Source organism: Pristiophorus japonicus, chromosome 9 (assembly GCF_044704955.1).
Source record: "Pristiophorus japonicus isolate sPriJap1 chromosome 9, sPriJap1.hap1, whole genome shotgun sequence".
Taxonomy (NCBI): Eukaryota; Metazoa; Chordata; class Chondrichthyes; family Pristiophoridae; genus Pristiophorus; species Pristiophorus japonicus.
The window spans coordinates 174488202-174515826 of NC_091985.1; the positions used below are offsets into that span (position 1 = coordinate 174488202).

At 47.2% G+C, this 27625-nt stretch overlaps 1 protein-coding gene across 2 annotated transcripts in view; it reads left to right on the forward strand.

Moving 5' to 3' along the window:
- Positions 1 to 27625, forward strand: part of prkn (parkin RBR E3 ubiquitin protein ligase) — a 1745947-nt gene that overhangs the window by 626584 nt on the left and 1091738 nt on the right. For both annotated transcript variants that reach the window (XM_070890152.1, XM_070890153.1), the window contains exon 4: positions 3444 to 3562. In XM_070890152.1, the coding sequence (XP_070746253.1) occupies positions 3444 to 3562 (119 nt within the window). The remainder of the gene's footprint in view (positions 1 to 3443; positions 3563 to 27625) is intronic.

The window sequence follows — 27625 nt, forward strand, 5'->3', positions numbered from 1 at the left end:
AAACACCCGCCCAATGCGATGGGAGTCGTTAACAGTGCCGCGACCACTCGTTAATTCATTTGCGCCCCATGAGCACCACCCAATTTCACCCTCCGATATATTTCACAATTTTGAATTGTCTTTTGGTCCTTTTAATTCCTTTGTTGAAGTTTCTCCTTGAAGGCTGTAGCCCAGGCTCAGCCTAGGTTCTCATGCAGGGAAAAGTGAGGGAGAATGTTCAGGCTCAAGAGAAAAGCAGAGGAAGATGGCCAAATACCCTGCAAGATACTTCCTCCAGCCTGGTCACCTGCCACACTTTGTGCCAGCGACATCAGTGGCCGCCTCCTCCACGTCAGCTCTTGAATTGCTGATGGACACCCTTTGGTTTTGAAAGGCATTGGCTTCTGTGAGCGGGTTCCTGACGGGTGCCATGAGCCACGTGTGCAGGAATTAACTTTTGTCCCTAAGAAGCCAGCCTCTCACCCCATGGTCTGACTGAATAAGAAGGAGAATTTGTGGACTGGCATAGGCTGATAACTGCCAGGATACTTGACATAGATCTGTATGAGGCACCATCATCATAGGCAGTCCCTCGAATCGAGGATGACTTGCTTCCATGCCAAAAAGTTCACAGGTGTCTCAATGAAGGACCTAATATTCCAGATCCCAAGCTACATGTTGAAGGGTGGAAGATGCCTGTGCGTGGATTTTTTAAACGTGGGGTGACCGTTGCACACCAGCCACCACATGGGCTTGACAGAGCTAGGTCGTGGTCCAGTGGCAAGGATTAACCAAGACAACTGGAGACCTGCTCTGCTGCATGGACCTAGTGCGCGCACATATCGCAGTGTGGGCAGGCCCGTGCTGGCTCTGGGCCCCAAACTCACGCCTCTCCTGTGCCCCGATCACGTCGCTCCGCGATCTCTCATCGCTTCTGCGCCCCGACTTCGCCGCTCCTGCTATACCTGTATGAGGCGCTGAACATTGTCATACACTGGCTGCACATTTAGCAAATGGAAGCCCTTCCTGTTCATGTCTTGTGTTGGGTCTCCTTATCTAAGAAAGGATATATTTGACTTGGAGGCAGTGCAACAAAGGTTCACTATATTGATCCCCAGGATGAGAGAGCTGTCTTATAATGAGAGATTGTGTAGAATGAGCCTATACTCTCTAGAGTTTAGAAAAATAAGAGGTGATCAAGATTTTGAGGGGGATTGCCAGGTGCTGAGAGGTTATTTCCTCCGGGCTGGAGTGTGTGGAACCAGGGGTCACTGTCTCAGGATAAGGGGAAGGCCATTTAAGACCGAGATGAAGAGGAATTTCTTCACTCAGAGGGTTATGAATCTTTGGAATTCTCTGCCTCAGAGAGCTGTGGATGCTGAGTCTCTGAATACATTCAAGGCTGAGAGAGATAGATTTTTGGAGTCGAGGGGAATCAAGGGATGTGGAGATCGGGTGAGAAAATGGAGTTGAGGCCAAAGGTCAGCCGTGATCTTATTGAATGGCGGAGCAGGCTCGAGGGGTCGTAAGACCTACTCCTGCTCCTGTTTCTTATGTTCTTAGCCGCAAGACTATGTGTGCGTGCAGTCGATGGTGCCCAGCAATCCTGGCAAGGCCCAAAGCCTAGACTTCCAGCTTTGGAGCCTCCATAGGGAAGGAAGTGGAGGCGTTGGCTCTGGCTGAGCATATCTGTGACAGCAATGGAAAATAAAATTAGGCGGGGTGTAAAACGCCCAGTTTGTGATATTGCTCAGGAATAATTTTACCCCCCCCCACCCCCCCCCCAGCTTCCAGGTCAGCTACCCATTGAATGGAGAAAGTTACCTTGAGTTAAATTGAAAATCCCAATCTGAGGCCAGACCACTGATCTCTAGTTCGAGGTACTAGTCATGCTGGCTGGTGATTGCATCAAATGTGCGAGCTCATAATGGTAAATCGATCCAAAATAAATACGGACCTAACATTCCTTTTGTGAACGCTCCAGCATTCTCAAAAACTTCCATGCTGCCTTTTTAGAAATTCAGACAGAGTCGTTATTATGGGTGTTAATGGCCTACACAATAGCCGCAAGAAATGCTTTCTGCATTCCATTTTGCTATCTTCTTTGATTAAGTGTAATCACTGGGGCTTTTATAGTGTTCAAATGCAAAATTGGAGCATTACTGTCGCACAGGTAACAGCTTTTAGAAAAATGTAAAGTGCTGCCCTTTTAAACTAAAAGATATACCACGGCACCCCCTCCCTAACTGCCACAACTCAAAATGAATGTATTTTCTGAAATGAACTTAGTTTTCCCCAACTTTCTTCAGCTTACTCCTTATGATACACTTTTCAGTGACTGAGAGGACAATTAGAAATTTATTCTCCCAACTTTCTGCCAGTGTTGTTCTGAGAACCTCTGAAAGGAGGTACCCAGGAATGGTCTACAGTGTGTACCGTTGTTCAATTTTACCTCCCTTCATGAAAGAAAGCTTTGCATTTATATAGCACCTTTCATGACCACCGGAAGTCTCAAGGCGCTTTATAGCCAATGAAGTACTTTTGGAGTGTAGTCACTGTTGTTATGTAGGAAATGGGGCAGCCAACTTGCGCACAGCAAGCTCCCACAAACAGCAATGTGATAATGACCAGATAATCTGTTTTTGTTATGTTGATTGAGGGATAAATATTGGCCAGGACATCGGGGATAACTCCCCTGCTCTTCTTCGAAATAGTGCCATGGGATCTTTTACGTCCACCTGAGAGGGCAGACAGGGCCTCGGTTTAGCGTTTCATCCAAAAGACGGCACCTCCGACAGTGCAGCACTGCACTGGAGTGTCAGCCTAGATTTATGTGCTCAAGTGCCTGGAGTGGGACTTGAACCCACAGCCTTCTGAGTGAAATCTCTGCTTATCATGTTCACTACTGGCAAGAAAGAAGGAAAGAATATTTGCATTTATATAGTGCCCTTCACGACTCCCCAGCCAATGAAGTATTTTTAAATTGGAGTCACTCTTTTAATGTAAGGAATGCAGCAGTCAATTTGTGCACAGCAATGTGACGATGGCCAGAAAATATTGGTAAGGACACCAGGAAGAACACCTCTGCTCTTTGAAATAGTGCTATCTACCTGAGAGAGCAGACGGGGCTTCGGTTTAACGTCTCATCTGAAAGACGGCACCTCTGACAGTGCAGCACTCCCTCAGTATATGCACTGGTCAACCAAGACTTTTGTGCTCATCTCTGCAGTGGGACTTGGACCCATGACCATCTGACTCAGATGCAAGAGTTGCTACCACTATGTTTAGGAAAAGCAGATATGAACCTGTTTTGTGTCATTTTGTACCACAATGCACAGTGCTGCCTGCAGGAATGTGTATGCATTTTGTTTTACTCTTTTTTTGGAAAGGATGCTGATATCTAGATCAGTTTTGTTGAACTCTTCTAAAACATATATTTTCAATACATGATATTTATTTTTCAGGTTCAAGATGTTACAGCAGCTTTTATGTGTATTGCAAGACTGTGTGCAAGGCAGTACAGCCTGGCAAACTAAGGGTACGATGTGGCACGTGTCAGCAAGGAACATTAACTTTAACCAGGGTAAGATAATGTAGCGGCAATATTTTATTAGCATAAATGTACGCATTTATCATCTTAACAACTTTAGCTTTGATTCTGTGGTGCCACACTCTGCTTGAGTTCTTGAAGGTTTTTTCGACTCGAAAGAAATATTGTGAATAGATGCACAAAAAATATGGAGTACATGTTATGTAAACTTCCAAAGTATAACTTGATAGGACTCCCAACTGTAGGGTGTTTGATTTACATTCGTAGACCTCGGGAATTACAGGAAAAGGACTATACGTGACGCAAAGTTTAGGCTTAACCCAGCTGTCAGTTTTATTACGCAAAAACTAATTAAAACTACAGAACAAGTCTTCTGAGAGAATTGACTAAAGACATACAGTCCAGTTAGTTGCTGTAACTGTAGATTGTAGGTTCGTGGTCGTTGGTTCCGTGACTGATTGTTCCTCTTTGATGTTCCCTCTTCTGGTCGTTCTCTTCTCTTCCGTTTCATCCGTGTTCGTCCGTTCCTTTTCGTTTGCTCCGAGCTGCTCCCAGCTCATGTATATATATCCATTTTATCAATAAATCACCCATTGAGCTGCGTTTTCCGTTAATGTGTTTGGATCGATTCGTTGTTGGTGGTGATCCATTTGACTGACTGCGATGATGGACCTGGATGTCCCCAATTTGCACACTGAGTCCACCGGGCAAAAGATAACTCCTTATCTTAAGTAACCTGTTCTCCAAAAATGCACGCCTTGTGGGATCCTTTGTTGTCCTGGTTTCTTGCAGACTGTAGTCTCTAGAGGGAATTGTTTTTCCCCCTCCGGCCAATCAATCCACGGGCTCCTCTGTGGGATTGTATCAATCCCTTTGTTTCTATGCATAAACAGGTCTGGCTCTCGACCGCAGAGATTGGTTTTAATTGGTGATGCGTCACCACCTGTCCCAGGCTGGTGCATTTTTCTCCCTTTGTCCAATCAATCCCAAAAGCTTGTAGTAAATCATTTTTCATTCGTGGCCTCTTCCTGTGCCTTCTGTAAAAATGTGCAACCCTTACACAACATGGTGCACCATTGCACAGGTTCATGTTTGCTTTGATGATTTTGTGGCAGTAATGGCGGTGGGGCGGTAAAGTTAGCGCCCTGGAACAGTTTGCGCCTCAGTCAGTAACATTAGGCAGGTCGGCCCTGAGTCAGGGGGCACAGCGCTAAGGGAGGGATTATATACGTGGGAAACTCCCGAGCTAAAGAGCCAGGCCGGGAGCGCTCACAGACGCCTGGGGGGGGAAAAAAACCTAAAAAACCCACAAAAACATTCCCAAAACATCGGCCACAACACCACAACACAAATCGCAAAAAAAATTAAAAGAAAAAACGATCGGTTTTACTTTAGGAGTCCATTACTTACCTCTTCGCCGATGGGATTGTTTCAGTTGTTCACTGTGGGGCGCGTTGCGGGGTGTACCGGTCGGGCAAGAATAAAAACTCGTGGCCGGTGTGGCAACCGGTGGCGTTGTACACCGACGCAGCTCTTCCGGGCGGTGCTGCTTCGCACCGCCACTAAACCGGACCCAAGGATCGCCGCGGGGCGCTGGAGGCTGACCGCCCGCCCAGAACATCTCACCGCCGCCATTGCCGCCGAAAAACGGAGAAGAGAAGACCCAAAATTCCAGCTAGGCCTGGCTCCGCATTTAAACCGCGGGCAGCTGCTGAGCACCATTTGGGTCCCCCACCTTTCCGCTTACCTTCCCCCTACGACACCCCGCCTCACGGACTTACCTCAGGCCATCAGCCACATCCACGCAGGCTGATTGTGCTTGCCTCTGTAACGGGTGATCGCTTTCTGGGCCGTACTCTCCTCATGAGACCGGGCAACCATTCTGCTGTCGTCCTGCTGCCAGTCTTATTAGGCGCTTGCAGCGTGAGCTGAACCGGGATCCAACCCCAATTCGGGAGCGATCCAACTTCCAGGCCGAAGGATTTCCGAAGTTGGGCTGAGATATTCAATCCATATTTATGGGCCTTCCTTAACTTTCAATGCTGTATGATGGTGCTGTGGGCAGAAAGAGAAAATGTTCATTACTGAGAAATAAAGTGTTCATGGCAAAATATAAATCCTTCCTTTAATATGGTATTTGAATTGCATCTATCCCATAATAGGCAAGCCTAGTCAATGCCCACCGTCACTTCCAGACCAAGTAATGGTAGTAAGCCTCTGGAATCACCCCTGTGCTCGCTGACCTACATTGGCTTCCGGTTAAGCAATGCCTCGATTTCAAAATTCTCATCCTTATTTTCAAATCTCTCCATGGCCTCGCCCCTCCCTATCTCCTCCAGCCTCACAACCCCCAAGATGTCTGCACTCCCCTAATTCTGCCCTCTTGAGCATCACTGATTATAACCGCTTAACCATTGGTGGCCGTGCCTTCTGTTGCCTGGGCCCCAAGCTCTGGAACTCCCTCCCTAAACCTCTCCACCTCTCTTTCCTTCTTCAAGACACTCCTTAAAACCTACCTCTTTGACCAAGCTTTTGGTCGCCTGCGCTAATTTATACTTATGCGGCTCGCCTTCAAATTTTTTAAATCTCATTTTACTCTGAATTACCTTGGGACGTTTCACTACGTTGAAAGCGCTATATAAATACAATTGTAGTTGTTGTTGAATGACTCCCTGTCCAATATCCCTCTGTCCACTGCATGATGGGCAGTAAGAAGGGAGGAATATGCAGTCCTTTGTTCTTAAAACAGAATTGGCAGATCTCTCGCCGTTGCGCATGATCAGACAGAAATCGCACGCTGCACATTAAAGGATGTTTGTGAGAGGTATGCGGCATTATAGTGAAGTAAGCTTTATTTTCTGGAAATAGTTGCACTAATCCATGTCTGTATATGTAAAGGCGGATTTCTCCTGGTGCTGCTCATGATAAGTTAGAAGAGTGTGGCAAGGAATGTGCTGCAAGAGATAACTGTGGAACTTATAGGGATTGTATGCTATCTTGAAGACTTTTAATATATTGCTAGCGGAGCTCATATGCTGTTGCTCCAGGTGAGTCAGAGGATATTCAGCTTTACAATACAAGAGGTGTTTTGCCTTTAAGAAAAAAAAACCTTACCTTTATGTAGCATCTTTCAGATCCTCAGGACATCCCAAAGTGCATCACGGTCACTGAATTACTCTAGAATGTAGCCACCATTATTATGTGACTGATTTTTTACAAGATTCCACAAACAACAGTAAGAGAAAAGATCAGTGAATCTTGACAGTGTTGATGGATAAATGTTAGCCAGAACGAGAGTCGGACGACAAAACAAAATGGTGGCATGGGATGTTGGCGCCCTCCTCTTTAATCACCCTCCCCCCCACCCCGAGTGCGGATCTCTGCCAGCTTCGTGGCCCGCGGGGTGGTGAGGGGGAGGGGGGCGTTACCACCTCCCGGGAAATTGCCCGGGAGGTTATGGACGTGCTGACATGGCAGTGCCGCGCCATGGCAATGACGTCATCGGTGGTCCAGGACCGCGGGGCGCGGCGCTGCCGTGCCAGTGCATCCATCACCTCACGGGCAATTTCCCAGGAAGTGGTAGTGCTCCCCTCCCCGGGCAGCCGGAGGCGCCAATTGGGCAATAAAAAGGGGCAATTTTGCCCCCCATGATTCTTCATTATTATGTGAAATCCATAGATAAATTTTAATTTATATTTTATATATTGGGCCTGAAATCCCGGCCTCGCCCCGGTCCTTACGGAGTTTGTACGGACCCGGTAAGACTTCGCAAAAGCTGTTTTTTGACGGGCAATGCGCATGCGCTGAAAACCGGCTTTTCCGATCTGTCAAGTTCTGGCAGCATCTCGGCTTAAGGACATGTGTATGGGCAAGATTGCACAATTTTCCCAACTCTTGCCCAGTGAATGTCCTTAAAACTCTTGAGCCTGGTAAAAGCAGGCACATAGACTACTTTTACCAGCGTGAGAGTTTTAAAACATAGAAAAAACATATAAAAATAAAATTTAAAAACACACTTTTTTTGTTAAAAACCCTGCCCACTAAGGTAAGTTTATTTTAAACACTAATTACAAAGCTTTAAAAAATCGGAAAAATATATTTTTTCTCTAAGACATTTATTAACATTAATTTTAATTAATTTTAATTATGTGAGGTGTGTTTTTTATTTTTTATGTTGTGTTTAGTGTGTTTGGGTTTTTTCTCATTAATAGCGATGAGAACTGGTCGATCCAGAGTTCCCATTGCTATTGGTGAGAAAGCTGTGGAATGCTGTCCCTGATTGGCTGAGCAGTCACACGTGACTGCACCGTCTCCGTGGGAACCTGGAGGACGGGAGCGCGCTCCACAGCGCGGGAAGAGAAGGCCTCCCCACCGCAATCACAGGCGCCTCCCGGACCAACAGGTAATCCGTAAAAATTCTCCGGTCAGAGGCGTTTGTCCGAAAGAAGCCTCCGAGCAGAATTTCAGGCCCAATGCTTTATCTGTGTACTTAATTATTGTCCCTTAACCTACCAAAGCTGAAGATACACAGTCTGCTGTACTGGGGCAGCACAATTCTGGCTGGAGGTACTCACATCGTCATGGGCAACACACTTTAGAGAGGATGTCAAGGCCTTGGAGTGACTGTGGAGGAAATTTACTCGAATGGTACCAGGGATGAGGGATTCAGTTATGTGGAGAGACTGGAGACGCTGGAATTGTTCTCCCGAGAGCAAATAATGTAATGGGAGTATTAATAGAGGTGTTCAAAAATGACAAGGGGTTTTGATAGAATAAATTGGAGGAAACTATTTCTACTGGAAGGCGGGTTGGTAACCAGAGGACACAGATTTAAGGTAATTGGGGAAATAAGGAAAATCATTTTTAATGAAATGAGTACTGTATGACATGAAATGGGCAACATATATAAATGTTGCGATGTACCGCATACCCATCAGCGTTCTTCTGTAGGCTGCCCCATCAAGGTCTTCATCTGACTCCTGTTATAATCTGGAACACACTGCCTGAAACGTGGTAGAAACAAATTGTACAGTAACTTTCAAAAGAGAATTGGATAATACTTGAAAATGAAAAATGTGCAGGGCTATGGGGAAAGAGCAGGAGAGTGCGATTAATTAGATAGTTCTTTCAAAGAGGCACAATGGGCCGAATGAGCTACTCTTCAGTAACATTCTATGGGCTCAATTTTGCCCAAAGCCGCATTGCCCGAGTTACGCCCGTTTTTCTGGGCTAAAAATACCTCAAAAATATTTGTGCCACTTTTCCCCATTGTATTATTCAAAATTGGTGCTGCTCAGCATGTCCAGTCGCCTCGGGGGGGTGGAGCCTGCTGTCTGCACCACAAAAATGACGCTGCACCGTCTGCGCATGCGCGGAAAAAAAAAGCCGTTTTTTGACGTTATTCCTATGGGCGTGCATTTGCAGTACAGCTCCCGGTCTGCAATCGGCCCTTTTTAAAGAGCCAGTTGTGTGTGTGAGAACGTTGAGTGCTGTGTGAGAACACTGGAAAAATCGGAGCTGCAATACAAGATGCAACGTGGTGCAAGGACCAAGAATTTCTTACAGGATGAAGTGGAGGCACTAGTTACTGTGATTGAGACCAGATGGCAGGAGCGGGACACCAGCAGAGGTCACATAAAAGTTCCACCCAAAGAAATAAAGAAACACTGGAACCAACTTGCAGAAGATTACTGAGCAATGGTGACCACCCCGAGGTCTGGAGGCCAGTGCAAAAAGTGGCAGGATCTTGGTCAAGTAGTTAGTGTAAGTAATATTTTCATTTATTCAATGTAATTGCAATTGTAAATGTGACCAGCTGTATATGTCCCACCCAGCAGAAAGACACCCTCTCAGTGGGCTCAATTTTGGCCCATGCCGTTTTTCGGCACACTCACCCGAGTTCCGCTGCTTTTCTCCGTTTTTTGCGCCGAAAAATCTCGTCCCCACTTTGACCGCTGTCCGGCCTCTCCCCGGTCGTCGCGCAGTGTTGCCAGTCGAGTCGGGGGTGGAGCCAGCATCCTGCGCTGAAAGCAGTGCCGGGACGTACGCATTGGAGTTAGGTCGCGATGTCCGCGCATGCGCAGTAGCGCCGAAATTTGGCAATCGGCCCAGCCTGCCTCTCTCTCTCTCCCCACAGATGCCACATTCACTCGCTCTCCTCCTCCCCCGTTCATTTTCAGCCCACCTCTCTCTCTCTCCCCGTGCCACGTTGAATCCCAATGCTGATTGCTCCCGCCCCTAGCCCTGGCCGAATGGCCTCCCGGTGTGTTGTCGTGCCGCCCCTAGCCCAGGCCGAGTGGTCTCCCACACCGGCCGGCCCACTGCCTTCCCAGGCCGAGTTTGAAGATGAAGGTAGGACTTACTTCCATTTTTTTATTTCTTATTGATTTTTTATTACTTTGTTTGTAAGGCTTGGTGGTTTAGGTACAGGCAAGTCCTCGCAGCTTCCTGCCCGTAGCCCAGGCCGAATGGCCTCTAATGTACCTACCTGCACCGATTTCTTTAACTCTCCACAAGGGTTTTCTGAAGTGGCCACATACGCTGGCCGAAGTAGATTTGGAGTAACTGTTAGCTGGCCAAAGTTGCCTAAATGGGCAGAACTAGTGTAGGCTGGTAACGCCCCCTTTTGAGAAAAAAAATGAAACTAAAAATATCAGTTACACTAGTGCAACTTGATTGGAGAAATTGGGGATTTTTAAGTTACGCCAGAAAAACCAAGTTACTCCAAAAAAAGCTGAGCAACTCCTGGCCAAAACTGAGCCCAGTAAGCTGTATTTTCATCTTTGCACAGAACAAGAGGGAAAGAACTCGAACAGGAGGAGGCCCGGCAAATCTGCAGCCACTGAAACCCTTGGAAGACAGGGTCGCTGCTTTGATGGGTCCTGCCTGGAGAAAAGCAACCACCATTGCACAAGCTGGGCCCACACTCGAGGGAGAGGGCATGTCCTGCAAATTCCACAGTCTGGCTTTGCTAAATGTTAAGCACCGCGCAGACTAGCCATGCTTTGGTTCCTGGGGATGTCTCCGTCAGCTACGCTTCAGTTGATGCAATGTGCCATCATTTATCGTGGTCCTTCAAATCAGCCTGCTGCCTGCGTTGTGTGTGCCTACTCATGCCGCCCTGCCCCCTCCTCGGCTACTAACCATTTGTCTGTTCTGTTATATTTTGCAGAACTTGAGGCCAACCCTAACGATTCAGGCGAGGACGAGCCTGAAGAGGAGAACATCTTCCAATCCCACCTTCCAGACCAAAAGCATGGGGTGAGAGGGAGGGGGAGCGGGAGGATGAAAGCCCCATTGTTGTACTCACTCTGGAGGAGGAGCAGGTGCCACCCATTGAGGTGCCAGCCCCATTCCTGAGTGGTACGAGTGTTTCTGGGACATTCCATGGTTTCCTACCATCCCAGGCTGCGGGTCCCAATGGGATGCAGCGAGGCACACCCAGGGTCCCACCTTCCGAGGCTGCGGGTCCCAGTGGGATGCAGCGAGTCACATCCAGGGCGAGATGGGGGAAGGAGAGCTCGACAGCGCTCCCCTGACGTGCAGGATCTAACAGATGTGGTTCACATGAGTGGGGAGAGCATTGACCTTATGCGATCACTCCTGGACAGCATCAGTGGGTGATGAGGTATCAGGACTGTCGGGAGAAGTGACAACACTCTCACAAGAAATGGGAACGCTGTCCGGGAACATGAGTGAGGGAATGTCTCAGTCAGCTGAAATCAGGTCAGTGAACATAAGGGAGGGAATGTCACAGATAGTTCAAACACTCTCAGTGAACATGAGGGAGGGAATGTTGGAGGTAGTTGAGACACTTTCAGGGCACATGAGGGTGGGGATGTTGGAGTTAGCTGCTGCAATAAGGGAACACGCCCAGACCCCGTGCCCTTTGACAGAATCAACTGCCACTCCCACTCCAATCCCCAGACCAGCCTCTGAAGAGGCTCAGGCCGGGCCTTCCACATTACCACCTGCCACCAGCCCCCACCCCTCCCCCTCCCCTGCAACAGGTGCGCACTACCCGAGATGTTAGAAAGAATAAGCTTGGTACCAACCCCAGAAACACTGTGCCACCGCCTGCGGGCAGGGGTGCTGGAGTCACCAAGAACAAGCACGGCGGGCGGTCTTAGAATAAGTGGAGGAGAGATGGGTGCAGCCTTTCTTTGCTACTGTTGTTGTCGTTGTTAGTATTATTGTTGTTACTGTTGTAACTGTTGTTCCCAACTTAATTTTTTTGTCAGTTATGTAAATTTACAAGTTTAAAGTTTGTAAGTGATCTTAACTGAAAAATTTAAAGTTTGATACAAGAATATTTTTATTAAAATTAAGTTAAGTACAAATGTTTGTTGAACTTCTGAATAAAATATATTTTACATTATAACTGAATCATTTCCATTATTTGTTCCATTATTAACACAACTTTTTGAACTAAAGAAGAATAATTTCCATTAGTTGTTCCATTAACACAACACAACATTACGGAACAGGTCCAAACAGTAAACATGGTCCATGTGGAATAGTTGCCGCTGGGCCTTCAGGCAGCAAAGCGTTCACGGATGAGCTGCTGGTGCAAGGCTCGAGCAATCGTTAAAGAGGCACAACGGCCCTCCCTCCTCCACCGTCGTGCTCCGGGTTCAGGTAGTTGCATGGCTTCCTCGTCCTCCTCCTCCTCCTCGTCATCTGCATCTTCCTCATCATCATCATCAGCCACTCTCACCTCAGGTGGGTCTTCTACTATCAGCTGCTGCTGCCTCATGATGGCTAAGTTATGCAGCATGCAGCACACAACAGTGAACTGACTGACAATCTCAGGGGACTATTGCAAGTAGCCTCCGGAATGGTCCAGGCATTGGAAATGCTGGCTCCAGGGTGACCAAGGCTGGGAACTCAACATCCACGGGTATTCAACATTTGGGAAGGATAGACAGAAAGGAAAAGGAGGTAGGGTGGAGTTGCTGGTTAAAGAGGAAAATAACGCAATAGTAAGGAAGGACATTAGCTTGGAGGGTGTTGAATCGGTATGGGTGGAGTTGCGGAATACCAAAGGGCAGAAAACGCTAGTGGGAGTTGTTTACAGACCACCAAACAGTAGTAGTGAGGTTGGGGATGGCATCAAACAGGAAATTAGGGATCTGTGCAATAAAGGTACAGCAGTTAACATGGGTGACTTTAATCTACATATTGATTAGGCGAACCAAACTGGTAGCAATACTGTGAAGGAGGATTTCCTGGAGTGTATTAGGGATGGTTTTCTAGACCAATATGTCGAGGAACCAATTAGAGGGCTGGCCATCCTAGACTGGGTGATGTGTAATGAGAAAGGACTAATTAACAATCTTGTTGTGCGAGGCCCTTTTGGGGAAGAGTGACCATAATATGGTGGAATTCTACATTAGGATGGAGAGTGATATATTTAATTCGGAGACCAGGGTCCTGAACTTAAGGAAAGGTAACGTCGATGGTATGAGACGTGAATTGGCTAGAATAGACTGGCGAATGATATTTAAAGGGTTGATGGTGGATAGGCAATGGCAAACATTTAAAGATCACATGGATGAACTTCAACAATTGTATATCCCTGTCTGGAGTAAAAATAAAACGGGGAAGGTGGCTCAATTGTGGCTAACAAGGGAAATTAAGGATAGTGTTAAATCCAAGGAAGAGGCACATAAATTGGCCAGAAAAAGCAGAAAACCTGAGTACTGGGAGAATTTTATAATTCAGCAGAGGAGAACAAAGGGTTTAATTCGGAGGGGGAAAATAGATCATGAGAGAAAGCTTGCTGAGAACATAAAAGCTGACTGCAAAAGCTTCTACAGATATGTGAAGAGAAAAAGATTAGTGAAGACAAATGTAGGTCCCTTGCAGTCAGATTCAGGTGAATTTATAATAGGGAACAAAGAAATGGCAGACCAGCTGATCAAGTACTTTGGTTCTGTCTTCACGAAGGAAGACACAAATAACCTTCCGGAAATACTAGGGGACCGAGCGTCTAGTGAGAAGGAGGAACTGAAGGAAATCCTTATTAGGCGGGAAATTGTGTTAGAGAAATTGATGGGATTGAACGACGATAAATCCCTGGAGGCCTGATAGTCTGTATCCCAGCGTATTTAAGGAAGTGGCCCTAGAAATAGTGGCTGCATTGGTGATCATTTTCCAACAGTCTATCGACTCTGGATCAGTTCCTATGGACTGGAGGGTAGCTAATGTAACACCACTTTTGAAGAAAGAAGGGAGAGAGAAAACGGGTAATTATAGACCGGTTAGCCTGACATCAGTAGTGGGGAAAATGTTGGAAACAATTATTAAAGATGAAATAGCAGCGCATTTGGAAACATGGAAACATAGAAACACAGAAAATATGTGCAGGAGTAGGCTATATGGCCCTTCGAGCCTGCACCACCATTCAATAAGATCATAGCTGATCATTCCCTCAGTACCCCTTTGCTGCTTTCTCTCCATACCCCTTGATCCCCTTAGCCGGAAGGGCCACATCTAACTCCCTCTTGAATATATCCAATGAACTGGCATCAACAACTCTCTGCAGCAGGGAATTCCACAGGTTAACAACTCTCTGAGTGAAGAGGTTTCTCCTCATCTCAGTCCTAAATGGCCTACCCCTTATCCTAAGACTAGGTCCCCTGGTTCTGGACATCCCCAACATCGGGAACATTCTTCCCGCATCTAACCTGTCCAGTACCATCAGAATCTTATACGTTTCTATGAGATCCCCTCTCATTCTTCTAAACTCCAGTGAATAAAGGCCCAGTTGATCCAGTCTCTCCTCATATGACAGTCCAGCCATCCCTGGAATCAGTCTGGTGAACCTTCGCTGCACTCCCTCAATAGCAAGAACGTCCTTCCTCATATTAGGAGACCAAAACGGTACACAATATTCCAGGTGAGGCCTCACTAAGGCCCTGTACAACTGCAGTAAGACCTCCCTGGTCCTATACTCAAATCCTTTAGCTATGAAGGCCAACATACCATTTGCCTTCTTCACCGCCTGCTGTACCTGCATGCCCACTTTCAGTGACTGATGAACCATGACACCCAGGTCTCATTGCACCTCCCCTTTTCCGAATCTGGCGCCATTCAGATAATATTCTGCCTTCGTGTTTATGCCCCCAAAATGGATAACCTCACATTTATCCACATTATACTGCATCTGCCATGCATTTGCCCACTCACCTAACCTGTCCAAGTCACCCTGCAGCCTCTTAGCGTCCTCCTCACAGCTCACACCGCCACCCAGTTTCGTGTCATCTGCAAACTTGGAGATATTACACTCAATTCCTTCATCCAAATCGTTAATGTATATTGTAAATAGCTGGGGTCCCAGCACTGAGCCCTGCGGCACTCCACTAGTCACTGCCTGCCATTCTGAAAAGGACCCATTTATCCCGATTCTCTGCTTCCTGTCTGCCAACCAGTTCTCTATCCACGTCAGTACATTACCCCCAATACCATGTGCTTTAATTTTGCACACCAATCTCTTGTGTGGGACCTTGTCAAAAGCCTTTTGAAAGTCCAAATACACCACATCCACTGGTTCTCCCTTGTCCACTCTACTAGTTACATCCTCAAAAAATTCTAGAAGATTTGTCAAGCATGATTTCCCTTTCATAAATCCATGCTGACTTGGACTGATCCTGTCACTGCTTTCCAAATGCGCTGCTATTTCGTCCTTAGTGATTGATTCCAACATTTTCCCACTACTGATGTCAGGCTAACCGGTCTATAATTACCCGTTTTCTCTCTCCCTCCCTTTTTAAAAAGTGGTGTTACATTAGCTACCCTCCAGTCCATAGGAACTGATCCAGAGTCGATAGACTGTTGGAAAATGATCACCAATGCATCCACTATTTCTAGGGCCACTTCCTTAAGTACATTGGGATGCAGACTATCAAGCTGTGGGGATTTATCGGCCTTCAATCCCATCAATTTCCCTAACACAATTTTCTGCCTAATAAGGATACCCTTCAGTTCCTCCTTCTCTCTAGACCTTTGGTCCCCTAGTACATTCGGAAGGTTATTTGCGTCTTCTTTCGTGAAGACAGAACCGAAGTATTGGTTCAATTGGTCTGCCATTTCTTTGTTCCCCATTATAAATTCACCTGAATCCGACTGCAAGCGACCTACGTTTGTTTTCATTAATCTTTTTGTCTTCACATATTTATAGAAGCTTTTGCAGTCCATTTTTATGTTCCCTGCAAGCTTCCTCTCGTACTCTATTTTCCCCTTCTTAATTAAACTCTTAGTCCTCCTCTGTTGAATTCTAAATTTCTCCCTGTCCTCAGATTTGTTGCTTTTTCTAGCCAATTTATATGTCTCTTCCTTGGCTTTAACATTAACCTTAATTTCCCTGGTTAGCCACGGTTGAGCCACCTTCCACGTTTTATTTTTACTCCAGACAGGGATGTACAATTGCTGAAGTTCATCCATGTGATCTTTAAATGTTTGCCATTGCTTATCCACCGTCAACCCTTTAAGTATCCTTTGCCAGTCTATTCTAGCCAATTCACGCCTCATACCGTCGAAGATACCTTTCCTTAAGTTCAGGACCCTAGTTTTCGAATTAACTGTGTCACTCTCCATCTTAATAAAGTATTTTACCATATTATGGTCACCCTTCCCCAAGGGGCCTCGCACAACAAGATTGCTAATTAGTCTTTTCTCATTACACATCACCCAGTCTAGGATGGCCTGCCCGCTAGTTCGTTCCTTGACATATTGGTCTAGAAAACCATCCCTAATACACTCCAGGAAATCCTCTTCCACCGCATTGCTACCAGTTTGGTTAGCTCAATCAATATGTAGATTAAAATCACCCAAGATAACTGCTGTACCTTTAATGCATACATCCCTTATTTCTTTTTTGATGCTGTCCCCAACCTCACTACTACTGTTTGGTGGTCTGTACACAACTCCCACTAACGTTTTCTGTCCTTTTGAAAGCAGTGACAGGATCGGTCCAAGTCAGCATGCATTTATGAAAGGGAAATCATGCTTGCCGAATCTTCTGGAATGTTTTGAGGATGTAACTGATAGATTGGACAAGGGAGAACCAGTGGATGTGGTGTATTTGGACTTTCAAAAGGCTTTTGACAAGGTCCCACACAAGAGATTGGTGTGCAAAATTAAAGCACATGGTATTGGGGGTAATGTATTGACGTGGATAGAGAACTGGTTGGCAGACAGGAAACAGAGAGTCGGGAAAAACGGGTCCTTTTCAGAATGGCAGGCATTGACTAGTGGGGTGCCACAGGGTTCAGTGCTGAGACCCCAGCTATATACAATATATATCAATGATTTAGATGAAGGAATTGAGTGTAATATCTCAGATGACACGAAACTGAGTGGCGGTGTGAGCTGTGAGGAGGACGCTAAGAGGCTGCAGGGTGACTTGGACAGAATAGATCAGTGGGCAAATGCATGGCAGATGCAGTATAATGTGTATAAATGTGAGGTTATCCACTTTGGTGGCAAAAACACGAAGGCAGAATATAATCTGAATGGCGCCAGATTCGGAAAAGGGGAGGTGCAACGAGACCTGGGTGTCATGGTTCATCAGTCATTGAAAGTTGGAATGCAGGTACTGTTGTGCCCCTGCACCTTACTACAAACTCACACGAGGCAGAGATACATCAGACATGGTCACTCTGTGACCTTCACTTTTATTGCCAGGACCAAGGAGTGCTGACCCTGGGTGGGACCTCCCAGGGAATTATAGACCGGTTAGCCTGAGATCAGTAGTGGGTAAAATGATGGAATCAATTATTAAGGATGTCATAGCAGCGCATTTGGAAAGAGGTGACATGATAGGTCCAAGTCAGCATGGATTCGTTAAAGGGAAATCATGCTTGACAAATCTTCTGGAATTTTTTGAGGATGTTTCCTGTCGAGTGGACAAGGGAGAACCAGTTGATGTGGTGTATTTGGACTTCCAGAAGGCTTTCGACAAGGTCCCACACAAGAGATTAGTGTGCAAAATTAAAGCACATGGGATTGGGGGTAGTGTGCTGACGTGGATTGAGAACTGGTTGGCAGACAGAAAGCAAAGAGTAGGAGTAAATGGGTACTTTTCAGAATGGCAGGCAGTGACTAGTAGGGTACCGCAAGGTTCTGTGCTGGGGCCCCAGCTGTTTACATTGTACATTAATGATTTAGATGAGGGGATTAAATGTAGTATCTCCAAATTTGCGGATGACACTAAGTTGGGTGGCAGTGTGAGCTGCGAGGAGGATGCTATGAGGCTGCAGAGTGACTTGGATAGGTTAGGTGAGTGGGCAAATGCATGGCAGATGAAGTACAATGTGGATAAATGTGAAGTTATCCACTTTGGTGGTAAAAACAGAGAGACAGACTATTACCTGAATGGTGACAGATTAGGAAAAGGGGAGGTGCAACGAGACCTGGGTGTCATGATACATCAGTCATTGAAGGTTGGCATGCAGGTACAGCAGGCGGTTAAGAAAGCAAATGGCATGTTGGCCTTCATAGCGAGGGGATTTGAGTACAGGGGCAGGGAGGTGTTACTACAGTTTTACAGGGCCTTGGTGAGGCCACACCTGGAGTACTGTGTACAGTTTTGGTCTCCTAACTTGAGGAAGGACGTTCTTGCTATTGAGGGAGTGCAGCGAAGGTTCACCAGACTGATTCCCGGGATGGTGGGACTGACATATCAAGAAAGACTGGATCAACTGGGCTTGTATTCACTGGAATTCAGAAGAATGAGAGGGGACCTCATAGAAACGTTTAGAATTCTGACAGGGTTAGACAGGTTAGATGCAGGAAGAATGTTCCCAATGTTGGGGAAGTCCAGAACCAGGGGTCACAGTCTAAGGATAAGGGGTAAGCCATTTAGGACCGAGATGAGGAGAAACTTCTTCACCCAGAGAGTGGTGAACCTATGGAATTCTCTATGACAGAAAGTTGTTGAGGCCAATTCACTAAATATATTCAAAAAGGAGTTGGATGAAGTCCTTACTACTAGGGGGATCAAGGGGTATGGCGAGAAAGCAGGAATGGGGTACTGAAGTTGTATGTTCAGCCATGAACTCATTGAATGGCGGTGCAGGCTCGAAGGGCCGAATGGCCTACTCCTGCACCTATTTTCTATGTATCTATATTTCTATGATCTTATTGAATGGTGCTGCAGGCTCGAAGGGCTGAATGACCTACTCCTGCACCTGTTTTCAATGTTTCTATGTTTCTATGTTTCTATGTTTCAAGATGCCAATGGTTCTCTCTATTATGCTGCACGTCGCAATGTGCGACATGTTGTATTCCCGGTCAGTTTTTGTCCGGATTGCGCATAGGGGCATCATGAGCCAGGTGGCAAGGCCATATCCTCTGTCTCCCAGCATCCAGCTCTGCCCTTCTGGCTTATGCTGAAACATGGCAGATATAATGCTCTCGCGTAGGATGAACGCATCATGGGTGTTGCCAGGGTATCTTGCATCAACTGACATGATGCGATGCATTTCATCACACACGAGCTGCACATTAATGGAGTGGAAGCCTTTTCTGTTCCTGTCTATCTCGGAATCCTCCAAAGGTGCTCGCAAGGCGATGTGGGTACAATCAATGCAGCCCTGTACCTTTCGGAAGCCAGCAATCCTGGAGAAGCCCTCAGCCCTGTCACACATTGCCTGGGCGGTCCTGGGGAACTTTATGTAGTTGTAGCTTGGGAGGATCCGGATGCAGAGAATGAAAGTGCAGCTGTAACCTTCACTTCAACTGACAAAGCAGTTCTCCTGATGCTTCTAGGTTGCAGGTTTGCTTTCACCAACTCACAGATCTCAGTTACAACTTCTTTGTGGAAATGCAGCCTTCTGACACAGTCTGCATCACTCAGGTGCAGATATGAATGCTTGTCTCTATATACCTGATGTGGGTAAGGCCCCCTGCCCAGCACCCTATGGATTCTGAGGTTCCTCATGCGATGACATCAAATCAATTGTCTCCTCCGCAGCACAGTGATGCATAAGGCTCGCGCAAGATATGGCATTGTCAGTATTACTTTTTACTTTTGCAAGAAGCTCAAAATGGCAGGAAGGCAGGTAGGATAAGGTTTCTTGTTCTCTGTATGGACCACTGAGTAAGCGCAGTGATCGGGAACAACCCCCTCAAACCCTCCCTCGCCCCCCCCACCCCCCGGGCTCATTGCAGTCTTGTGACTTCTTCCAATCGTGTTGAATAGCACATTCCCCACCTCCGCCCCCCGCCCCAAACTCCCCCACCGGGCTCATTTGATGCCTAGTGCAGTCTTCCAATCACCACCATCGCACCCCCACCCCCCCCACCCGCCCCCCCCGGGCTTGTTTTGCAGCCGAGCCCCTGTGACCGGGCACCGGGCCGATTCTGCCGGCTGACGCTCCGACTCTCCAGCCCTGTTTGAAGACGTTCGGTGGTGACGTGTAAACTAAAAAAAATGAAAAGTTCAGTATTCCATCAAACTTCCACCTACTCCGTTGAAAGGTAAAAAAAATTAATCTTTATTATGCCTGTTTAAAGTGTTCTTATCTCCCTCCGAAACAACGATGAAAAACAACGGCATCTTTCAGCGCAGATTTCTCAATGTGCACTGCTTTCTGTTAGCTCACCAGAAGGTTTTTCGGGAGTGGCCAGTTACGCCGACCCAGGAGAAATTTTTTTGAGGCATTCTTCGAAAAAAGATTAAAAAACTGCCGCAGACACGAGGTAACGTCTAAAAATCTAGCCTAAAAAAATCGTAACTAACTCAGTTACGCTACCGCAGATTCCTTGCGGAAACTTTAATTTAAAAACTTGCGGCAAAAAAATGGCGCGCGCCAAAAATACTGCGCAAATGACCGGGGAAAATTGAGCCCAATGATTCAATGTAGACCCAGGTGGCCATATATGAACCTTGCTTGAGAAGGCTGTGCTTCTGAAACAGGCCCTGGTGAGACCACACCTGGAGTATTGTGTACAGTTTCGGTCTCCTTACCTAAGGAAGGATACACTTAACGGAGTGCAACGAAGGTTCACCAGACTGATTCCTGGGATGGGGGGATTGTCCTATGAGGAGAGATTGAGTAGACTAGGCCGATATTCTCTAGAGTTTAGAAGAATGAGAGGTGATCTCATTGAAACATACACAATTCTTATAGGGCTTGACAGGGTAGATGCAAGGAGGATGTTTCCTCTGGCTATGGAGTCGAGAACCAGGGGTCACAGTCTTAGGATCAGGGGTCGGCCATTTCGGACTGAGATGAGAAGAAACTTCTTCACTCAGAGGGTGATGAATCTTTGGAATAGATAGATTTTTGGATATTAAGGGATCTGGGGATAGGGCAGAAAAGTGTTGAGGTAGAAGATCAGCCATTATCTCATTAAATGGTGGAGCAGGCGCAAGAGGCCGAATGGCCTACTCCTGCTCCTAATTCTTATGTTCTTATGTTCCCTCCTGAGGTCATAAACAGGGTTGTGCCCCCTGCTTTTCCCCGACCTGGAGCCCAGTTCGACCAATGGCACCACATTGCCAGTGACAGTACAATTCACTGAGGTACTGAACTTCTGGTTCATGACAAGCAATGGTGGGAGACATTTGGTTAATCGCTGTCCACTCATGCATCGAACAAGTTACCGATGGATTATACCTGGAAGCCCAGTTCACCTCCTTTCCTTTGCATCTTATGCATTAGCTTGAGAGGGCTGTCAGCTTTTACAGAGTGCCTTGATTTCCCAAGGTGAAAGGTACAATCAACTATACCTCATCACCATATGTGCCCCTTTCGAAAATTCTGTAAACTTCCTCAACGGGAAAAGGTTTGTTCCATGGAAGTGCAGCTGGTATGTGATGAGCAGTACCTCATCATCCCAGGGAATGCTCACTATCCAGGGAGGTACCACGATTCCTTTATTTTAAGGCCACCCACAATTCCACCACTATTCACAGGGAAAAGATAAGCTGGCTGATCAGTGATCGAGGCTACCCTCTGCAACAGTAACTGATGGCACTGAATCCCAAGCACGCCTGCTTAGCACTGGTCTGATGAGCTTGTGGTGCTATCAGGATCGTTGTTGAATACACAGAAGCCCGGATTTTAAGGACCGGTCCGTGTGACAAAAAGAAAGACTTACATTTATATAGCACCTTTCACGACCTCGGGATGTCTCAAAGCACTTTACAGACAATGAAGTACTTTTGGAGTGTTGTCACTGTTGTCATGTGGGAAACAGGGCAGCTAATATGCAAACAGCAATGTGATAATGACCAGATAATCTGTTTTTGTTATGTTGATTGAGGGATAAATATTGGCCAGGACACCAGGTTACTCCCCTGCTCTTCTTTGAAATAGTGCCCTGGGAGAGCAGACGGGGCCTCGGTTTAATGTCTTATCCGAAAAACAGCACCTCCGATAGTGCAGCACTCCCTCAGCACTGCATTGGAGTGACAGCCTAGAGTTTTTTGTGCTTAAGTCTCTGGAGTGGGACTTAAACCCACAACCTTTGGACCCAGAGGTGAGAGTGCTACCCACTGGGCCACGGCTGACACCTTCAACCTTGCATGCCCTTAGGACGCCCCAAAGCACTTTACAGCCATTGGAGTACTTTTGGAGTGTTGTCACCGTTGTAATGCAGGACACGCAGCCACCAATTTGCCTACAGCAAACTCCTAGAAATAACAATGTGATAATGATCAGATAATGTATTTTAGTGATGTTGATTGAGGGATAAATATTGGCCAGGGCACTGGGAATAACTCCCCTGCTCTTCTTCAAAATAGTGCCATGGGATCTTTTACATCTACCTGAGAGAGCAGACGGGGCCTCGGTTTAAAGACGGCACCTCTGACAGTGCAGCACTCCCTCAGTACTGTCAGCCGAGATATTTGTGCTCAAATCTCTGGAGCAGGTGACATCAGTGCCATCTCCCAGTTCGCCATCCACTGCTGCATAAGAGAGGTGACAGATGCTCTTTATTCCAGGAGAGGGGACTTCATTATCTTCTCCTGACCAGAAGGAAGCAGATGGAGCGTGCACGAGCCAGAATACCGGACTTCCTTATGGTGCAGGGCGCCATCGACTGCATGCACAAGGCTTTGCGGGCGCCGTATATAAATGTCGCAATGTACTTTTCAGTGTTCTTCTGTAGACTGCCCCATCAAGGTCGCCATCTGAGTCCTGTGCAGCAGAACTCGTGTGCCAAACTTGCCCTCCGAAGTCTTGGCACCTGAGCTACCATTTCCTCTGCCCTGGCTGCAGGCCACTCGTATCGGTGTCTCACCATGTGCAGATCCCGTGTCCTCAAATGTACGCATTAATGGTGTTCATTCTTCTTCTTTCTTCACTCTCCTCTCCCTCTTGTTCAACCACTGTCTGGGCAGGCTAGGTTTCTTGGGTGTGTGAAAGGAGAAAGGCACAAGGGTAGGGTTGTGGTAAGGGGAGGGGAAAAAGCAAGAGGTGTATGCTTACACCATGCACAGCTTGTAAATCAGAAGAGATTGTGGGATGAGCAGAAAGTGGGATGTGAGAAGGTGCATAATGTATGAGGATACCGGCATCTTTTATTCCATCAGCCCTGCCACTGGCCACGGGCTCAGCCATGCCCCTGCCAAGAATGGCCAGCACCGCCTCCTCCAAGGGGGTAAAGTGAGCTAGCCTTGCACGAACTTTGGCCCCCTGCTGAGTGTTCGGCCACTCAGCAGTGCCTTCTGAGCTCAGCAAATCACGCAAATCAGCAGGCAGCCTGAATTTTACGCGCTGCCTGCACTCCTCCGAGCGAGCACAGGTCGCTATCGCGTCGTGATCCTTGCGTCCGTTTTATGGGAATACCGAATTACTAGGCCATAGGCTTCGGTCTTCCCAGTATTTCGTTGAAGAAGATTTCTGCTCATCCAGTATTGTATGTCGGACAAGCAGTCTGACGATTTAGAGACAATGGAGGGGTCGAGAGAAGTGGTGGAGAGGTAGAGCTGGGTGTCGTCTGCGTCCATGTGTGTTATATATGTAAACTTGTATATACTTTGGACAGCCACCAGTGGGCTCATCCCCTGGAGTCCCAAGGGATCCCATAATCCCTTGGGAGCACAGGTACTTAAGGAGGCCTCACAGACTGGAGAGGCACTCTGGAGACCTGCAATGAAAGACTAAGGTCACACTTTACTTTGAGCTCACAGTATCCAGTCAGACTCTTTATTCATACATAATAACTGATGACGAGATACAAATGACGAACCCAACGATGCAGAGAACAGTGGGCATCCTGGAGAAATTCTTGGAGGGAGATGATTGGGAAACCTTCGTGGAGCAACTCGACCAATACTTCGTGGCCAACGAGCTGGAAGGAGAAACGAACGCTGCCAAACGAAGGACGATTCTCCTCACCGTCTGCGGGGCACCAACGTATGGCCTCATAAAAAACCTGCTTGCTCCAGCGAAGCCCACAGAGAAATCGCACACTGGTCCGGGAGCATCTGAACCTGAAGGAAAGCGTTCTGATGGTGAGGTACCAGTTCTATACCTACAAAAGGTCTGAAGGCCAGGAAGTGGCGAGTTATGTCACCGAGCTAAGACGCCTTGCAGGACATTGTGAATTTGAAGGACATTTGGAGCACATGCTCGAGACTTTTTCATACTTGGCATTGGCCATGAAATGATACTTCGCAAACATTTGACTATAGAGACCCCAACCTTGAGTAAGGCCATAGCGATAGCCCAGGCGTTCATTGCCACCAGTGACAATATGAAGCAAACCTCTCAGCACACAAGTGCTGCTACAAGTACTGTGAACAAAGTGGTGATGTTTTCGAATCGCAACGTACAGGGCAGGTCACACATGCCTGCAGATGCACATCCGCAGATGTCTCAGAGTCCACCATCAAGGGTGATGAATGCAAGGCCATTAACACCTTGTTGGCGCTGCAGGGGTGATCATCGTTTCCATTCATGCCGCTTCAAGGGGTACGTTTGTAAGGGCTGTGGAACAATGGGACACCTCCAACATATGTGCAGGCAAGCTGCAAATCCTGTTAATCCTGCAAACCACCATGTTGCAGAGGAGGACAGATCCACAGATGCTCGCTTGTGTCTTGACCTGTAACCAAGATGTCGTCCTGGAAGACCACCGTGCGCAGGACCGACTTCAGTAAGCTTTCCATGTTTCTCTGGAATATCATCGCTGCTGATCGAATTCCAAGTGGGCATCTGTTATAAATGGAGAGATTTTTGTACGTGTTGATGCAGGTGAGGGCCTTCGATGATTCCTCCAGCTCCTGCGTCATGTAGGCCGAGGTCAAGTCCAGCTTCGTGAACAGCTTCGAGGACAGATCCATGGCAGATCACGATGAACCAGGTATATGGGGTACACATATTCATCACAAAGTGACCCCCGATAATGCTGAAGATTGAACTAAATGGACTTCTGGTGTCAATGGAGCTGGACACGGGCGCGAGCCAGTCTATTATGAGCAAAAAGACTTTCGAAAAATTGTGATGCAGCAAGGCCTCAAAGCCAGTCTTGACTCCAATTCGCTCAAAACTGAGAACTTACACAAAGGAACTGATTCCCGTAATCAGCAGTGCTACCGTAAAAGTCTCCTACGATGGAGCGGTGCACAAACTACCACTCTGGGTGGTACCGGGCGCTGGTCCCACGCAGCCCGGCAGGAGCTGGCTGGGAAAGATACGCTGGAACTGGGACGATATCAGAGTGTTCTCGTCCGCTGATGACATTTCGTGTGCCCAGGTCTTAAACAAGTTCCCTTCGCTGTTTGAACCAGGCATCGGGAAGTTCCAAGGAGCAAAAGTACAGATCCACCTGATTCTGGGGGCGTAATCCATCCATCACAAGGCGAGAGCAGTACTGTACATGATGAGAGAAAGGGTAGAGATCGAGCTAGACCGGCTGCAAAGAGAGGGCATCATTTCACCGAGCGAGTTCAGCGAGTGGGCCAGGCTTATCGTTCCTGTCCTCAAGGGAGACGGCACCGTCAGAATCTGTGGTGATTACAAAGTAACTATCAATCGTTTCTCCCTAGAGGACCAATAACCACTACCAAAGGCTGACGACCTTTTTGCTATGCTGGCGGGAGGAAAGACGTTCACGAAGCTGGACTTGACCTCGGCCTGCGCATGGTGGTCTTCCAGGACGACATTTTGATTACAGGTTGGGATACAAGTGAGCATCTGCAGAACCTGGAGGAGGTTCTTAGTCAACTCAACCGCGTGGGGCTCAGGTTAAAACGCTCGAAGTGCGTTTTCCTGGCGTCTGAAGTGGAGTTCCTGGGGAGAAGAATCATGGTGGACGGCATCAGGCCCACCGATTCGAAGACTGGAGGCAATCGAGAACGCACCGAGGCCACAGAACGTGACGGAGCTGCGGTCGTTGCTAGGATTCCTGAACTACTTTGGTAACTTCTTACCGGGTCTCAGCACACTGTTAGAACCACTGCACGCCTTACTGTGTAAAGGAGATGAATGGGTATGGGGCAAAAGCCAAGAAAATGCCTTTGTAAAAACTAGAAAATTGTTATGCTCAAACAAATTGCTTGTGTTGTATGATCCATGTAAGCGTTTGTTACTAGCATGTGATGTGTCGTCATACGGGAACGGGTGTGTATTGCAACAAGCTAATGATTAGGGGAAATTGCAACCGGTTGCTTATGCACCCAGGAGTCTGTCTAAGGCTGAGAGAGCCGACAGCATGATTGAAAAAGAAGTGTTAGCGTGTGTTTATGGGGTAAAGAAAATGCATCAATATCTGTTTAGGCTCAAATTTGAATTGGAAACTGACCATAAGCCACTGATATCTTTGTTTTACGAGAGTAAGGGAATAAATACTAATGCATCGGCCCGCATCCAGAGATGCGTGCTCACGTTGTCCACATACAACTACGCTATCCGCCACAGGCCAGGCACAGAAAACTGTGCCGATGCTCTCAGTAGACTGCCATTGCCCACCACGGGGGTGGAAATGGCACAGCCCACAGATTTAGTCATGGTTATGGAAGCATTTGAGAGTGAGCAATCACCCGTCACAGCTCGACAGATTAGAACCTTGACAAGCCAAGACCCCTTACTGTCCTTAGTTAAAAACTGTGTGCTTCACGGGAGCTGATCCAGTGTCCCAGTGGAAATGCAGGAAGAGATAAAGCCGTTCCAGTGGCGCAAAGATGAACTGTCTATACAGGCAGACTGCCTTCTGTGGGGAAATCAAGTAGTGATCCCCAAGAAGGGCAGAGATACCTTCATCAGAGACTGCCACAGTACCCATCCAGACATCGTACTGATGAAAGCGATAGCCAGATCCCATGTGTGATGGCCCGGTATCGATGCGGACTTAGAGTCCTGCGTTCACAGATGTAACACATGCTCGCAGTTAAGTAATGCAACCAGGGAGGCGCCACTAAGTTTATGTTCTTGGTCCTCCAAACCGTGGTCTAGGATCCATGTCGATAATGCTGGCCCGTTCTTGGGTAAAATGTTCCTTGTGGTTGTAGATGCGTACTCCAAATGGATTGAATGTGAGATAATGTGGGCAAGCACGTCCGCTGCCACCACTGAAAGCCTGCGGGTCATGTTTGCCACGCACGGACTACCCAATGTCCTTGTAAGCGACAACGTGCCATGTTTTGCCAGTGCCGAGTTCAAAGAATTCATGACCCGCAACGGGATCAAACATGTCACATCTGCCCCGTTCAAACCAGCGTCCAATGGTCAGGCAGAGAGAGCAGTGCAAACTATCAAGCAAGGCTTGAAGAGGGTAACTGAAGGCTCACTGCAGACTCGCCTATCCTGAGTCCTGCTTAGTTACCGCACGAGACCCCACTCACTCACTGGGATCCCACCTGCTGAACTGCTCATGAAAAGGGCACTTAAGACAAGGCTCTCGTTAGTTCTACATGAACTACATGATCTACATCAACAGGTAGAGAGCAGGCGGCTTCAACAGATCATGTCTGACTAACTTGATTGAGTTCTTTGATGAAGTAACGGAGAGAATGGATGAGGCTAATGCAGTTGATGTTGTGTATATGTGCTTTCAAAAGGCTTTTGATTAAGTACCACATAAACAGACTTCAGGAGGACATAGACATAATGGTGAAATGGGCAGACACATGGCCGATGA